The sequence below is a fragment of the Colossoma macropomum genome, unplaced genomic scaffold (assembly GCF_904425465.1).
Source record: "Colossoma macropomum unplaced genomic scaffold, Colossoma_macropomum, whole genome shotgun sequence".
In the NCBI taxonomy this organism is placed as follows: Eukaryota; Metazoa; Chordata; class Actinopteri; order Characiformes; family Serrasalmidae; genus Colossoma; species Colossoma macropomum.
This window is the reverse complement of record NW_023494787.1, coordinates 26,183,063-26,200,558: the sequence shown is the minus strand read 5'-3', so window position 1 is coordinate 26,200,558 and position 17,496 is coordinate 26,183,063. Positions and strand designations below refer to the sequence as shown.

General features: G+C 40.4%; 1 protein-coding gene across 1 annotated transcript; it reads right to left on the bottom strand.

Annotated features, from left to right (window-relative positions):
• Positions 1-451: 451 nt before the first annotated feature.
• Positions 452-14,723, bottom strand: tfap2e (transcription factor AP-2 epsilon). The gene is made up of 8 exons (XM_036565672.1): positions 14,703-14,723; positions 12,400-12,624; positions 12,190-12,357; positions 9,964-10,018; positions 5,395-5,626; positions 3,792-3,910; positions 3,507-3,645; positions 452-2,281 (listed from the first exon to the last, which is right to left on the bottom strand). The coding sequence occupies exons 1-8, from the start codon at positions 14,721-14,723 to the stop codon at positions 2,020-2,022; spliced, it is 1,221 nt and encodes a 406-aa protein (XP_036421565.1). The 3' UTR covers positions 452-2,019.
• Positions 14,724-17,496: the final 2,773 nt, after the last annotated feature.

Here is a 17,496-nt window from a genome sequence, read left to right as displayed (position 1 = left end):
TTTCATCTTTCGGCTTCATGATCATCAACGTAACTTCCTTGGTATACAAAAGTAGGTTTTTCTTAAATAGTGATTTGATGTTCGTTTTCATACTGTTGTTAAAAGCACATATAAAGCATATTTTGCCTGAAACATTGTTTAAACACTTGAAAGGTTTGAGTGCTGATCAGTGCTGGCATCACAATTTGTGGGGTTTGGAGTTATCCCCAAGACTCCCCACTTGTATTATTTATTATTCCCGCTTTTTCATTTTTTTCTTCAGCTTGGCAGTCTTTCCAAAGAACAGTGACAAGCTCCAAACAGCTTTCTACATTATCGTGTTATGCTCATTGTCTTACTCACTTGGATTAAAAACGTTTTGAAAAGCTAGGTGTCCCCAAATTGTTGACATGCAGTGTAAAAAAACATTTACTTCTGCTTATTAGCAAAAATAAGCATTAATAATAAAAATGATTTGAAAATTGATTTGTTATTCTGGGGAAAAAAATAAAACAATAATAGTTTGCATATCGTCACTGTCAAAAACAAACAAAAAACAAAAACAAATATGGTAACTTTAAAAAATACCAGAATATTTTAATGCAAGTTAATGTAACTAGATTTTATTCTAAGTAATTTGGAGCACTTCTGTTAATCCATTCTATTGAATGTTTACACTACTACTTAAAGCTGTTTTAGTAAGTTCATAAGTTATTATTACTCAGAGATATTACTGAGATATTATGCATTTATTAAGTTATTTTTCAGTGAGCTGCTGTACTGAAATAATGCACATAATGCAAATAATGAAATACAGTGACAATATACAAGTCAAGCATTGCAAAATGAATAAAAGTCAGTGATAGATTTGGCTTTAATGAACGAGGTATTAGGCGGATGCCATCCTTTGTTTTGTTTTTAATAATATATTACATTTACCTTGAAATACAACAATAATAAGGACAGTAATAACATTAATAATAAACATACAGCAGGGAGTACAAAAGGACAATATTTGTTTTGTTTTTTTTAACTACTCATCTCTCTCCCCAAGTGGTGTGCATCATCTTTAGCTGCCTTTCACAGTTCTGTAGTAAACATAGGGCGAGGGCACGCGGCTGCTGATCTTGGGGGGTGCCAGAAAAGCAAGATTTCTGAGTAATAACGGACAACTTGAGCCCAAAGTGGGGACTGTCCAGTGAGAACATTACTTATTTCTTCTCCTATTGGTTTAACTGTAATGACCCACAGTCTGTCCAGATTCCATTCCTCATTCTCATAACTGCAGACTTTATATAGTAGTTTTATAGTAGTTACTGAATAATTCATTAGTGGTTACAAGAAATTAAACCTGTAAAATAAGCCAACATCTATGGCTCCTAAATTTGTTCTTGGGTTTGACGTGTAGTATGAACAAAGTTCACAACCTCATTTACAAAAATGGTTCTTTAGAGAATCATCTATTGAAATGTTCTTTATGGTTCTTCACTTCAAAGAACCCCTTGTGGAACTTTATTTTCAACATTTTAGGGATTTAAGGGTTAAGCTCCTTTCTACGTCCACATCCTAAGACTCATTATTCAATAACTACTTGGAAAACAATGCAAAATCTGTTTTTGAGAAAGTTATTATTACTTAGAGAGATTACTGAGATATTATGCAGTTATTAAGTTGTTATAACTGGGATATTATGCAGTTATTAAGTTATTATTGAGTGAGGAATGGAACACTAGCAAATACAAACGGTTATCTGACTAAAATCCTACTTTGTGAAATTCTCCCCTGGTTGGCCAACGTGTGTTCAGTGGGCAGTAGTGGATCCTGCTCAGGGCAAAAGAGGGGCAGCGGTCATCTCTGTGTCCAGAGGACAGCACATCCTGCAGGCACGTACTCCTGTGATGTAGAGGATTGAACCCAGCTGCTTCTGAGCCAGACTTGCACACACACATACGTACACACACATACATAAATACACTCGCGCTCTCCTAAAGGCTGGGGAAGAGTTCAGTTTTAGTCTGTCAGTCTTTCTGTTTGTCCATCTCATTTGCGGTGTTTGAGCTCCTTCTCCTGATGGCCCTTGCCACCGCCCTCGCCTTTGTCCAGCAGTTTGAGGGCCTCCAGCAGGTAGCTCTGGAAGGCCGAGAGGGCGGCGCAGATGGCCGGCGTGCCGAAGCCGTGGGTCAGGAGGCTGAAGTGGGTCAGGCTGCCCTGCACGCCGGGCTCCAGGCACGGCGTGGGCCGACTGGCCCCCAGCGGCGACCTGTCCTGGGACATCAGGTCAACAAACTCCTTACAGATCTCCCTGAAGGGGCGAGTGGAGAGAGAGAGGGTTAGTGAGGCTGGAGCACAGAGCGTGTCTCATTGATGGAATTGCACTCCTTGTACTCAGTGAGTAAACGGTTGCGTAACAAGTTTTCTTTCTAATTCTATTTTCAGTTGCTTTTTTTTGTATTTCGTAACAAACCAATGGGGTACAAACTTCGCTTCTTTTTCATTTTACAATGCTACAGCAGCTACCACCAGTTTGCATTTTACAAACTGCATGCTGAAATCGTCAAACACCTGCCTCAAACTGCACCCGGGTGTTAAATAACTACAAATAGACTACCTTTAGCTCTTGTACACTGTATGACTTTTATACAGACCTGTATAAAAGTCATACAGTTTTTTTTTTAGATTTTAGATTTTAAGTGAAAATAAGTTAACACGTTCTTTACAGAGAACACACTTCTGAACATTTTAATGCATAAATATTGTTTGTTTGCTACATTTTAACATGATGGGCAACAAAATAAGCGTAACATGTGATCTGTGCAAACATTTTAACATGTTTTTTTTTCCAACATGGAAAACTCCACAAATAAAAAGAAATTGTGTGCAAAAATTTGTTTTAAAAATGCCATACTTACGTTGCCTGTAGAGGATGGATATTTTCACTTAGAAAATCAACAAAACATGTAATTTGACCAGGGTCATTCGAAACTTTGGTATACGATTGTATATGGGCAAAATTCAGGCTTCAACACAAGTGCTACTACTGTTTTTTTGCTATGCAATGTACATTTGTCCTTTTTTAAAGAAATCGGTGCATCATACAGTGTCAGGAATTACATAAGCAAATCTATTTGAGATTACTTAACCCCTTAAATGGCCAGAGCCCACCTGCAAGCTTTGTTACGCACTTCTGTAACCTATGAATACCTCAGCCAGTTTGCATTGAAGTCCCTGTAGTTACTGAATAATAAGCCTTAGTATGTAATAAGCCTGGGATTTTAAAGGGTTAACAAATCAACCAGGTTTGAGGCAAGTGTTTGTTGGTTAGTTCAACATTCTCCTGGTAGCTATAGGCTATTTCTTGCTGGCTACATTAGCTTTGTAGCTCTGGTACAAAACTAAAGAGCAAACTTTGGACACTAAACATGTCTTGGGTGATCAGCTATATTTGGGTTAAGGGGACAACTAAGTAAATTTGATTTTTGGCTGAACCATTGGTGTAAAGGCTGGATTTGTATGTAGGTGGGACTCACTTGGTGGCCAGCAGCATGCTCCGCCGTGTGGGCAGCTGCTCGGGATCGCTCTGCCTGCATAAATACTCTGCTGTGGCTCTGGCTGGGAACTCTGTCTCACACACATAGCCAAAGTCCCGCGCCAGGTGCACCGCTTCACCTTAAAGAAAGATGAAAAAGAGGAGTCAGAAATGCCAGTACAGATTAGAGTTTAAGGATTTCAGTTCAGGTTAAAATTATCGTAATTCATTCTGTCTGTCACATCTCTTCCTGTGTGTGTATGTGTGGCTGTGTGTGTGTGTCTACCTTCCACCAGCGCCGTGAGGAGTGTGACATTAGCTGCTTTGCGGCGGCCGGCGGGCAGGTTCAGGCCGATCTTCTCCAGACGTTCGCGGAGGCAGCGGCCGCCGTTCTTTGACTTGGCTCTGAGGGAGCAGACAGAGCGAGGATTAACACCACACTCTCTTTCTCTTTCATTACTCACTCCCAGCAATTCACCTCTATCTGTTTTATCCTCTCTCTTTCAGGATCAGTTATTTCCATATTCCTACTGTTTGCCTTACAGTTAGGAACACTCAATCAGAATCATTTTCTCCCTTTAAATCAGGCAGTTGACCTTAGCCTGTCTGACAGAACTACCTATGTGCAAAACATAAATCAGGAAAAAAGTCAAAGGCAAAACTTTTGGTGAACTGATTTAAGGGCTAAACCTTTAATGAGATGCACAAGGCTGCAGTGTGAGATGCATTTCAGTAAAGCCTGGCCAGAAAGGTGTTTATAAAATCAACACTCTTAATAAATTTAAGATAGAGACACTAATTTACTGACATTTCTAAAACTGTTTTATTCCTAAGCTGACATAAATAATACATCAAATATATTATTAACAGAACTATTGTTACAGCTGAAGTGAAAAATACACCCTCTACCCTGTAGGAATTATGATTAGGCATTGCAACAAAAGACTTTCTTCTTCAATTACAAACTTGCATCATATATATATATATATATATATATATATATATATTTTGGTTGCCCTGTATTGTACCTCATTCAAAAAACAGTAAGGGCTGAAGCACTGCTTAAAACTTGGGCAGGGCTAAGCTGCTGTAGACTGAATAGGCTGAGATATTTGTATATAAATGGTTGTTTTTATGACATCACAAAAAATTATGAAGGCTGTTTCCATATATGGATTGTAAGTGAACAATACACTTTGAAACTTTATTTACATACTACATCAAACATTTTCTTTCTTTTTGATGTGAGTAAAATTTAGTTTTTCTCGTTACGGCCCTTGGGCCCTTTAATACTTAATTGATTTTGGAAAAAAAAATTTAATAAATAAACACAACATTTCAGGTTTATTTCATACAAAAGCTTATTATTCAGTACAGGGTATTCAGTGCAAACTAAAGGAGCAATTTGAAGTCTGTAATAGAACTTTGGGCCTGCTGGTGGGCCCATGGCTTGTTAGAAGAAGCAGAAACTTTAAATAACTAAACTGTCCATATAAATAAAATAAACACATGTAATATGAGTTTAGGCATGTGCACAGACTCTATCTTGTTTTTGACTTCTGATTTACAAGACCATGTTAATAAATACAGGATAATACATCTATGCTCAACCACCATCAATTAAATGTTGTTTAGTTAAAATATTAGAATAATTTTCATGGTTCATCGAAATATTTCTAGATATTAGTGACCATCTGCTTTCTTGGATTTGTATTTGCTGTGGTCACACTGCCTGCTTGTCCAGGTCAGCAAAGTTTGGCCTTAAATCTGAACCTTTTCTGGTACACATACAGTATGTGCTGTCATTATGCCGATTATCTGATTTAACTGGAGGGGAAAATGGAGATTCAGTTTGTATGTTTCAGTCTGTACCTCCTCTCTTCACTCACCTCCGCAGCACTCCTCCTAACAGTGAGGCATTGAGGCACTCTGGTGGGCTCAGCCTCCTCTGGACCTCTCCCACCGTCACCTTATACTTGGAGGTGGAGCTAAGGAGGGACAGGCGTCCAGGAACGGAGCAGAAAACTTCGCCGGGGTTAGAAATTCCACCCAGGCCCAGGCCATCCTTACCCAGCGACAGGACGGACAGAGCAGAGCCATTCAGCTTAGAGGGGACAGGAACTGCAGAGAGGAAGAGGAGGAGAGAAAAAGGAAAGAGACACACACGTTAGGCTCACGCTAGGCAGAAGAGCTCTGCTTTTCGCAGTTATTCTGATCCCTTTATGAAAAATGCAGAAGGAGGCAATGAAAAGTAGGGCAACTTGTGTGCTAGTGAAGGAAGCGGTGTGGTTTAATGCAACGCTGCATCACCAGACACATTCTTTTAGTTCCATCTCCTCTCCTGGGCTGACAACAGTTCAACCCCGATTGTTTGTGTTGATCTTATTGTTTAATTTTTCTACCCTTCCATTCTCACCCCAGGTGTTGTAGCTCCATGAGAAAATTGTTTGTTATTCTTTGTTTAACATTCATTCACTGCTTTCATTCCCTTCATTTTCACCTTGTGCCAATGACAGAAAATAGCAAGAACACACACACATGTACAGTCGTATGCAAAAGTTTGAACGCCCCAAGTCAAATGACGTTTCATTGATTTTCTAAGTGAAAGTATCCATCCTCTACAGGAAGCAAACTTCCCTAAATATGGCATTTTTCAGCAAAAGTTCTATTTATTTGCTGAGTTTAACATGTTGAAAAAAATGAAACATAAAATATAAAATGTGCTATAATTTTTTCACAGGCCTCACCATGTTTATTTCCCAATACATAAAATTAAACAAATAAACAGTAATTGTGCAGTAGTGTGTTCTCTGTAGTGGATGTGTTCTTTTCTCTTAGAAAATCAACAACATGAGGGGTGCTCAAACTTTTGTACACAACTCTATATACAGTACTGTGCAGCCTTAGGCACCTAAGCGTATTGTTTAAAACCATTCATCTTGACAGTCAGTGTGTTTTTGCTTGTGAAAACATCACATAACATTAGAATAAATGCACACAAACATAAGTGCAGTAAAAGGTAACAGTAATATTGTGTTTTCAAAAAGGTAGTTTAGATGTTGTGAGCTGGTTAGAAGAACACAGGTTTAGCTCCAGATTTGTCTCTGATGCCCCCATTCACTCACATGAATGTGTTTAAATCAATCAGCTGACTTAATTTAATAAAGCCAAACCAGGTATTGGATGATAACTACAGTTAATACTGGGCTGCCATGAGCTCAGGATTGTAAATGGTTAAATAAATACATTAACATGTGGGAAATCACTACATTACATTGTCTGAATGTTATTTGTATTTATTCTAAAATAATTGTTTTCTGAGCAATAAATGCTTATTGCTCAGATAAATGCTTTATTATTATTATTATCATTAATAATAATAATAATAATAATAAATATTAATATATATATCAATATAATTATTAATTATATTACTATTAATTATAATTATTATTAATAATTATTATTTGCCATTCCTCTTGGCAAAAATCATGCATGTGCTTGTAAAAATGCCATATATAATTAGAATAAATTAAAATAAACATAAGTAGTCCTTTTAAGCCATTTTGGAGAGCAGTTCCGGTTACTTCTCAAGCCCCCAGACATCACTGATTTAACATAAAGAAGTACTGATTAGCCAAACAATAATACTGGGCTGCCATGAGGAGAGGTTTGGACATGTGTTATTATGGCCCACTGTATTAATGTTATTTGTATTTATTCTAGTATCAGTGTTTTCTGGCAAATAAACACCTACTGCCTAGATAAACGGCATTTTTAATATAATTATCTTTGGTGCCTAAGACTTTTGCACAGTATTGTTCATAAACACATCTGGCAGGATGTAAAATAAAGCTCTGCGAGGCGAGATTTTCCTTTCAAAAATGATTAAGACTCAAAACACTTAACCTCCATTCAGCCTCTAATAATGATTAGTGCTGATGTGAAGAAGTGAGCCCCATTGGCTTTTAATTTGAGCTGGAGCATCTTTGTTACATCATCCTTTAAACCCTTAATTTGGGTTCAGTAGATTAGTGCATGTAGCTGCCTAATCCCACAGTTCCGTGTTCACGGCTGTGTGGGCTGGATTTTCCACAACAATTCAGTTTGCTTGACTGAAGAGGCTCAGAGGCTCTGCATTCAGATACCAGCAATGCTCCCAATCTTTCCCTTTCTCCAGCGTGAGTGTGTGTGTGTGTGTGTGCGTGCCTGTGTGTTTGGCATGTATTGAACAATTTTGGGGACCAAATACTGCTAACATGATGGAAAGCGTGAACTATTGTACACTCCTAAAAAAGATGGTTCCTCAAGAGTTCTTAGGAAACGCAATGGTTCTTTGTAAAAGAGAGTCCTATATAGGATATTTCATGCTTAAATCGTTCTTTGCATTGTGAAAAGGTTCTTCAGATTGATGGAGAATGTGTTGCATATGGTCTTGAAAAAGATTCTATATAGCACCAAAAAGAGTTCTGTTACCGTTACAAGGTTGACATCATAACAGTAGCAGAACCCTTTTTGATGCTATGTAGAACCACATACAACACATTCTCCATCAATCTGAAGTACCACTTAAGCATGAAATGGGTCTATATTAGACTTATGGTTCTAAACAGAACCACTCCCCCTACTAAAGAACCCTTGAAGAACCATCTTTTTTAAGTGTGTAATTTCTGAATCCATTTGATTGAAAATAAATGGTACAGCTTGTATTTGGAAAAGTAAAAGAGTGAAAGACATCCTTACAGCTGCTGAGATTAAGGTTAGGGTTACGCTTACAGGTGAAGCACAGCAGCATTTACAGCCTACAGTCTTACAGAAGTCTACAGGAACACATTTGAGGGTCCCAAATATAACCAGGATGATGGAAAATATAGTCACTTTGACATTGCGGGGACATCTGGCTGGGTCTCCATCAGAACCTTTTCATAACAGATTAATAGAGGCTTCACATGTAAAGTAAAAGAGCAAAACTCTTTCCTCTCCTTTAGTGATATTAAGATAGTGGTAGACAGTTGTAAACAAAGCAGTAACATTTCTACAGTGAAGTAGCTATTATAACGACAGTGGAAATACCCCTCAGAGAGAAAGATATATATATATATATATATATATATATATATATATATATATAGATAGATAGATAGATAGATAGAGAGAGAGAGAGAGAGAGAGAGAGAGTTGTCTGAAGACGGACCCCAAACCCATGTACAGTGCTCCCCCTCCCTGCTGGCTTTGCTGTGTTTTGATGCAGGTGCCTGTGTGTGTGTGTGTGTGTGTGTTTATTGTGTCTTGCATTGTGAGCGCTTGGCTCCGGCGGCTCTCCGCTCTGCGTGGGCTACGCGCGCTTTTTCCTTTTTTTGCGCTGCTCGCCGCTGATTGGCGGACAGCGGCGGCGCGAGAGAGGCGCGTAAAGCCGCGCGCTCAAGGGCCCTGTATTCATGTGGTGGGCTCTGAGTTTGTTCTCCGCTCTCAAATCCCCCCCTCCCCACAACCCCCCCAGAAAAGCCCGCGAGATTCGCTCCGGAACTGATCGGCACATGCGCGCGCTCTCTATAAAACACACGGCGCTTTAGCGCGCGCGGATATAAGAGCTTTTTATTCTATGTGCGTTAGAGACGCCGAGGGACGCGCGAGCTTCTGAACGAGAGGCTGCTTTTCAGCGCGGCTCTGCGTGACCTATAAAAATCCAATTTCTTGGTATTTGGGTGGAAAGATCACACTGTGAATTCCTCATAACTCTTCTTTATCACTCCCTCTCTCCCTCCATCCCCCTCCTCCTCCTCCTCTCCTCCTCCTCCTCCTTCCGTGCGCCTGCTTCTAATCCCTCTTTTTCTCTCATATGACCATGAACAGTTCATTAACAGCTACTGCCTTAAGGCTGAAGTCTGAGCGCTGGAAGATTTCTTGACTTCAAATGAAATGGCAGCGCCGAATTATTTTGTGTGTGCGCGCGCGCGCGTGCATGAGGAAGATGAGGGGGGAGAGAGAGAATGAGAGAGAGAGAAAGAGAGAGAGAGAGAGAGAGAGAGAGAGAGAGAGAGAGGGAGGGAGAAAGGGAGAAAAGGGAGGTAGAGAAAGAGAGACGGGGAAAGGAGAGAGATATGGGAAAGAGAGAAAGAGAAAGAAGGGAGAAAAAGATGGGAAAGAAAGAGAGAGAAAAGGGAGGGAGAGAGAAAAAAGAGAGGGAGAGAGATAGAGGAGAGAGATATGAGGAAAAAAGAAAGAAGGAAAGGAGGGAGAGAGAGAGAGAAAGAGAGAGAGAGTCAGGGGAAAAAGAGAGCGAGAAAGAAGGGAGAAAGAGAGAAAGAAGGGAGCGAGAGAGAGAAAGAGAGAGACATTGGCACCCAGCCACTTTCCTCCTCCTGACTGTGTTTAAATCTCGACATTGTTTTATTTCTCGTTGGTTTCTGCTCAGTGAGCTCAGGAGAGAATCACTCTCTCCTCCAGCAGTCTCTTACCTTTCTTGATGACAGAATGGTCCAGGATCCCCAGAGATGAGGCCTCCTCCATCCCCTGAGGAACAAAAGAATAGCAGCGGCCTGTTACACACACTGCTCCTCAGCACTTCATCCCAGTACCTGCTATTCCTGGTGGAGGATCTGTGATTATAAAGCTCTTAGCAAAGAAGGGTCCACCCAGTACCAAACACAGGCACTTTGACTTCACACTTAAAAAAAGGTGGATCTTCAAAAGGTTCTTTAGTAGAGTCTATTTAGAACCATTTAGGCATGAAATGATTCCAAGTAGAACTCATGGTCCTAAGCAGAACCATTGCCTTTGCTATTGAAACACCATCTTTTTAAGTGTGACAGCACAAAGGGTTCTACATAGCACCAAAAACAGCTGCTTTGACTGGTAGCAGTAATGAAATCATTTTTAGTGCCATACAGAACCATTTTACAACAGTTTCTGCATCGTGAACCATTTAAACGCTGATAGTACCCTACGACGAACCCTTTAAAGGTGATGTGGAATCTAGAGCAGGGCTGAGAGGCTTCTGATGCATTTGTGAGCCTGCAGTTCAGTAAATCTGATAATCTGTAATGTCGTCCCGCGACCCAGAAGGATAAGCGGTTTACATGATGTATGTATGTATGTATGTAATGTCGTCTGAACTGTTCACAGCACTGTGATATAATGGCGAAGAATCGACGATCTAAATTATCGCTGAAATCGAGAAAATAAGTCTGCACACGACCGCTGGTCAGTTTGATGGTGGGAGCATGTTGGTGAGCTCTCTGCAGAGTTTATAAACGACGTTAATCTGAAAATGGAGTGAAGGTTGACTCTTTATCAGGGACGCAGAGCAATTTTAAAGTTTAAATTAATTCAGATTTGTGTACGAAAGAGCTCGTCATCATCTCTCTTTATTAAAATTTCCTCAATATTTATTTCTGCATGTTACATTTCCTCCCGCTGTTAGAAAATACAGAATATTCTCTTACAGGCTCACATTTGATCAGAAACTTTAAATACAAACAAGAGTTTCGTTAAATCACATCTAATAAAATAAATTAAATTTAAAATTTATAAACGCGATTTCTTTGTGTGTACGGTGAAATAAAGTTCCTTAAGTCCATATTTTTGCAAAAAATAAAAATAAATAACCTAAAAATATATTAGTAGTGGCAAGACAGGTTAAAAATGAATACGAACTGCTTCGCCGAATTCAAAAATTAAATTAAAAATATATACTTTTATATCGCGCTTCGAAAGAGTGTAATCCAGAGAAACAACTTATTTTTTTCTGAACATCCTTATCAGACAGAAAGAGCAGCACTGAGGGTCCATCAATCTGCACCTGATCAAACCCCCCGACTGACTCAGTGAAATGCATTCTATCTACAGTAATTCATCATTAATATTAACAACACGTCCCTAATATTAGCGCGTAAACCTGCTAATATAAAACACACATCGAAAATCTTCACAACACTAAAAATTGTTCCTCTGAATTGACTTGACTGAAATGTGCGCGTTAAATCCACATTAGTAAAATAAGCTAAATCACACCAACACACACAGGTCACTGTGGATCATCTCTCAGACTGTCTGCCGATGAGTTATTTTAAACGGATGTACACATTTGAATGAAGTTAATTCAGATTTCAGTGCGTCACTCTTTGAAGTTTTTAGGGTTATTTTGTGTTTGTTCATCACTGTAATCTCAGCGATCTCAGTCAGCATCTCAGTCAGCAGAAGCCTCTCATCTCCGCTCTTATTTTCAGAGCTGTTTTTCTCTCGTTTAAGAAAATCAGTTAACACGGTTTTTTAAATCTCACGTCACTCAGTATTAACATACGGCAAAACAGTACAATACGGCCTTGATTCACCTGTTAATTAGTTAATTAGTTATTAATTAGTAATTAGGATCATAACGAAGACATTTTAGCAATTTTGAGAATTTTCAGAATTAAAAAAAACTTAATTATAACAAAGCAATTTTTAAACACCCTGAGTTGCGATGTCAACTTTAAACATCCAATTTAAACGAACACACACTAAAACTCACATTTCGCATATTATAATTTCATTTTTACGCCATTCAATTTCAGATTTTCCACGCTTATCTTTACATTACACTCAACTCGCGTATCATTCTCTGATTTCACATTTGGGGATGAGAGGAGAGCTGAAGAAAAACAGCTGAGGGTTCTAAAGTGAAATAAAGCTCAAAGACTGGCCTGGAGATCGTCCATCCCGTGATGCATTGCGAGCGGTCCATCCTCGCCGAGACCGTGCAGCAGGCGGGGCACGCTGGCGTAGTCCCGGCGCAGAGTGGGGGACAGCAGACCCCCGTCCTCGGCGCGGCTCCGCTGGGACAGCCACTGCTGCTGCTGCTGTTGGTGCTGCTGCTGCTGGGGGGGCAGGTGCTGGGGCAGGTGCTGGGGGGCGTGCAGGGAGCTGAGGGGCTGGTAGGGATCCGGGAGGTGCGGGTAGGACGCGTCCTGGCTCTGAGGGTACGGCAGAGAGGCCTGCGGGTACGGCGGCGGGAAGTAGGGCGGCTGGAAGTCTGAGGCTGGTGTGTGGCAGAGCGGAGGAGCCGCGGAGAAGGAGGACAGCTGAGGGAGGCGGGACGGAGGAGAGGAGCCGGACACTCCATCAGCCCGCTCAGGAGCCTGCGCGCACACACACATACAGAGAGAAACACACTCAGCTGCACACACTCCTCACCTAATGTGTTTAACTGAACATAGAGCATAATCACCATAGAAAAGCAGTGCTGATAGAATGAGACGCTCCTGATTGGCCTCATAAAAGCCCAAGTTCACCAAGCATAATACCAAGGGGGTATAGACCCTTCGCCCCAGCACGCGGCTGTGGAGCAGCGGAACTAGAGTGATGGAGCTCCTTTGGGATGAGCTAAAGTGGAGTTTGTCATTCAGAACTGATCATCCAACATCAGTACCAGACCTCACTAAAACTCTTGTGGCTAAATGCAATCAAGTCCTCACAACAATGTTCCAACATCTAGTGTAAAACCTTCTCAGAAGATACTCAAAAAGTTAATCTTTGTATGAACTTAATTGAATCCTGCCACACATTTCCATTCAGTCCAGTACAGTCAGGATACAAGGACTTTATTTACATCACCATAATTCAATCGTTGATGAAACAAAATCGAAACATTTCCGTGCTTTTTTGAGTTTCAGATGAATGAAAATCTCTTTGGCTCAACAAAAATGGTTTTCATTAACTTCTTTCACATAATCCATTTCACGTAATCCAGTTATTTAAAGACAACACAGTTAATATATTTAATGTCGACATCTTCTCAGTTTGCAAGTCAAATAATCCTGTTGGTTAATTTTTTAAACTCACTATTAATGCTCGTGATTTGAGAAGAAGGAATGAACATTAAATTATGGACATACAGTTAATAACACGCCTACAAACAGGGACACACAAACCCAGATCAGAGAGAAATACACCTACTGCACTCACACTATAACTACAACGACTACAAACTACACCTGATACACATAAACACTCTCACTGCGCCTGCACACAGTGCTTATTAACGGAGATATTAAAAAAGAAAGAAAGAAAGAAAGAAAGAAAGAAAGAAAGAAACAAAGAAAAAAGAAAAACAGAAAGAAAGACGAAATACATATTAAAATAAAATAAATAAACTTTCAATTAAATACAATACACAAAAACAAACAATAATAGCCAGCCAATCAAACGATACATTTTAAGCCTACATAAAATAAACGCGAGAAAAAAAGAAAAACAAAACAAAGAAACAAACACAACGACCAACTAAAAAAGGAAGAAAAAAAAATCAAAGAGAAACCCATCTACACAACACACAGAAGTATTGATGTTCATGTCTAAAAAAGATAAGCAAAAAAAAAGAAAACAAAGAAAACCAGACAGAAAATTGTAGCGCTTTAAAAAATCGTTTTTTTCTTTCAAAAGTAAACAAGTAAACAAGTCCAACTATAAATCACCATCCAGAAAACAGAGATTTATGTTATCTGAACGACACTGAGGAATCTGTGTTTAATAAACGACCAAAAGTGCGATTTTAGTTAGTTAAAACGAATTACGAATTATATTATGCGTTTTAATCCGAGGTAAGACGTTTAAAGATAACCGTTATAAATGTGAGCTTCAGTGAGGGTGTGTGTGTGTGTCTGTGCAGCAGGTGTCTCAGTGTTTCACAGCTGAAGATATTAACACACACACGGGACGGAGTTCTCTGGTTTGTTTCGTTTACAGAAAATAATTCTCGAAATATTCTCTAAAAAAGTCTCCAAGAAGGGCGAAGCGAAGCCATCAGATCATCTCAGCTCTTCAGTCAGATATTTAGCAGAGTGACGGTTATGTGTCAGAAAGAGAGGTGGGCCCGTGTGTTAAAGCTGAGGGGGATTCAGTGAGACACAGTCGATGTGCAGCTGCACTAAAATCAATTCTGCTACAGCGCTGCCACAAAAACACTGGCACAATATCAGCAACTCAGCTGTGAAAGTCTCACTCACTCACAGCTCTTCTCTCTCTGTAACACAGTCAACACGCACTGTGGTTTAACAATGACACACAGCAGTCTGTCAAAGTGCGCCTCAGCAGGGATCTCTAACTCCTCTACATCTCAGTATCCTCACTTTCTAGACTCTGAACGTTCGTACTCTGAACCTCAGCTGACAGACAGCGAGTCTCAGACGCTGTGAAGCCGCTCTGCACTCACCGTGGCCGTGTAGGTGTGCACCAGCATGTGGCTGCGAGAGTGGAGAGGAGAGAGAGTCCCCCGGAGAAGTCAGTCAAAGTCCCGCAAATGCATTAGTGGTGGGTGCAGCAGGCCGGTTCTGCTCCGGCCCTTATACCCCCAGCACGGGTGGGGAGGGGGGCACCTTAAAGGGCCAATTCAGAAATTCCTCCGAACTGCGGTCATATTATTTTTATTTAATCCTGCTCTTCATGGCTGCGGTCTGTGGCCAGCGCGCGACTAGACGGACCGTTCATCGGTCATTTTTAACGATAGTTTTTCGTAAAAGCAAAATATGCACAAATAGTTTTAACCACGAATATCTGGAGCGACAATGAGGATCATGCTCACTATGCTTAGTTTAGCCTATTAGTTTATTTATTTCAGTCACTCCTCATGCTGGTTTAAAGGAGAAATCCCAAAAAATGAGAGAGAGAGAGAGAGAGAGAGAGAGAGAGAGAGAGAGAGAGAGAGAGAGAGAGAGAGAGAGAGAGAGAGAAGCCTCTCAAAAGCTCTCACTCCGAGTTAAAAATAACTCTAATAAACATCACATTCTGAAAGCCGCCGTCTCGTCGTTTAGTCGAACATTTCTTCCCCAAAATTTGCACTTTAAAACCAGCAGACATGCAGGACGTTGGATTCCTCTTTGTGTGAAATTATCATACTGACTCGTTTGCGACACACATCAAAAACCTGAGGCCGAAGTTTTCGCTTTTCAGTCAGTATCAGTCTCTCCTAGAGGCGAGTGTGAAGAGGAGCTGGTGTTTGTGTGCTTACCTGTATGCAGTAGGGGTCAGTCTTAGCTCTGGACTTCCACAACATCCTGCTGCTGCTGCTGAGCTGCTGCCTTCAGGAGGAAGAAAAGCGCGTGGAGCTGCACGCTGAGCGCAGAGTGAGCGCACAAACAGCACGCGCACTTTTATTCACACAAAGAGAGAGAGAGAGAGAGAGAGAAAGAGAGAGTGAGTGAGTGAGTGAGTGAGTGAGTGAGAGAGAGAGAGTGAGAGAGAGAGAGAGAGACTACATGAGAGGGGAGGGGGACTCAGGGGGTGGGGTGGCGGGGATGCTGGTCCCAAACTAAACCTAAACATCCAGTACATCAAAAAATGAGATATTAAATCTGTTTAAAAATATAATGAGGACTGTAGTCGTACTCTTCTCTGTGACTGAGCGTGTACTCGATAAAAGTAAGTCACACAGAGGTGATCTGAGTCATTTCTAATAAAGTGGATCGTTTTCATGTGGGCGAATACACGTACATTCAAATCAACACGGTTCGGTTCAACAAATAAAGAGTAATTGAAGTGGAAGAAGCGAGTGTGTTCAGTCTGGATGTGGCGCTGACCGGCGGGGCGCACAGTGACTCGCTCTTACAGCCAACAACAACGAGAGCAGCAGGTTAACCAGGCAGAGTAAATAATAAAGAGGCACACACGAGGGAAGACAGGCCGGAGGGAATGATAACAGAGGGAGAGCGAGACAAGCAAACAGACGACGACAGGATCGAATGGGAAAGATGAAGAGCCCAACACAGAAATGTTTTATCCGATAAAGCAGACATGCCACTGTATTTCACTGAAACAAACACAACTAGTTATATTACTATGTTTGTTATATGCATCTGTTAAGTAACAGCAGCGACAGGACACCGATTAAAACCAACAACAGAGCGATTCAGTTTGTGAGTGTACTGCACGAATTTGGTGTGAAATACAGCCTATAATAGTGACCTTCTCAGGCTTTTCCCACTCAAATCACAGCACATTCATCCAGCTAATGTGGGAAATAATGAGTGAATTTAAATGGGCAATAAATATTAGAGAAAACAAGTGAAGACCGTGTTATCAGATCGGTAGATCAGTATGAAACCATAGAAAGTAGTGTTAGTTCAGTTAAACACAGCCTCGAGCAGCTAAAACACCTACCAGAAACTTCGGAAGCCCTACAGGACCACGGATTCGTTTACTCCGTTTTACTATGATTACGAGTTATTTTTATTTGTTTTCTCGACATCTCGAGTTATCATTATCACCACATGACTGCCCATTAAGGTCGTGATGAGGACAAACATTTCAATATCTCGCGAAAACGTATAGAAAAAAAAACAAAAACGTAAAAACACCAAAAACAGGAGAATCCAGTCCTTAATGAGAGTAAACAAAAAAGAAAACGCACTGAGCTCCTTATAACAGCGCAGTGAAACTTCCTACTACATCCAGCACACACAATCACAGGATCCGGAGTTTGTTAGACTGTCTTCTTCTCTTTTTATATCTCTCTGGTCTAAAATAAAATCTTAAATCTCTAAAGCTCACAGGTGAAAGGTGAGAGCAATCACAGTGCAGAATAGGCTCTTTCACCATAACACAATGAAGCTTAATTAAGATCAAAGTTATAAAGAACAAAACTGTTAAGGAAGAAAACAGAACAGAAAAAGATTATTCACAAATAAAGCTGAGTAAACGTATAATTGGAAAATACTCTGAAAAATACAAATGCACCAATAATTTATTTACATTTTACTTTTTACTTAAGTAATTGTATCTTTTACTACCCACCTCTTGTAATCAGAAACATGTCCACAGTCTTCTAGACACCATCATTCAGACCTGTAACTCCCAGATGAACTACTATCAGTGATAATTTAACTCCAACCAGATGGTTGTAAGTGCGCCATCTAGTGTCAGTCACACTCATCCAGTTAAGTGGAGTGTTAACCACCTCAACCTCCAATCAAAGCAAACCTTTGGAGGGCCATCCACGTAAAATAAAGCCAATCAAA

What these genes read in the sequence shown, in the direction of transcription:
- tfap2e (XM_036565672.1), bottom strand. Translation starts at nt 14,723, where the DNA reads ATGCTGGTGCACACCTACACG. An exon ending in TGCTGGTGCACACCTACACG is followed by an intron (nt 12,625 to 14,702) that starts GCCACGGTGAGT and finishes GTGTGCGCGCAG; the next exon opens with GCTCCTGAGCGGGCTGATGG. An exon ending in CCATTCTGTCATCAAGAAAG is followed by an intron (nt 5,627 to 9,963) that starts GTAAGAGACTGC and finishes TCCTCTCTGCAG; the next exon opens with TTCCTGTCCCCTCTAAGCTG.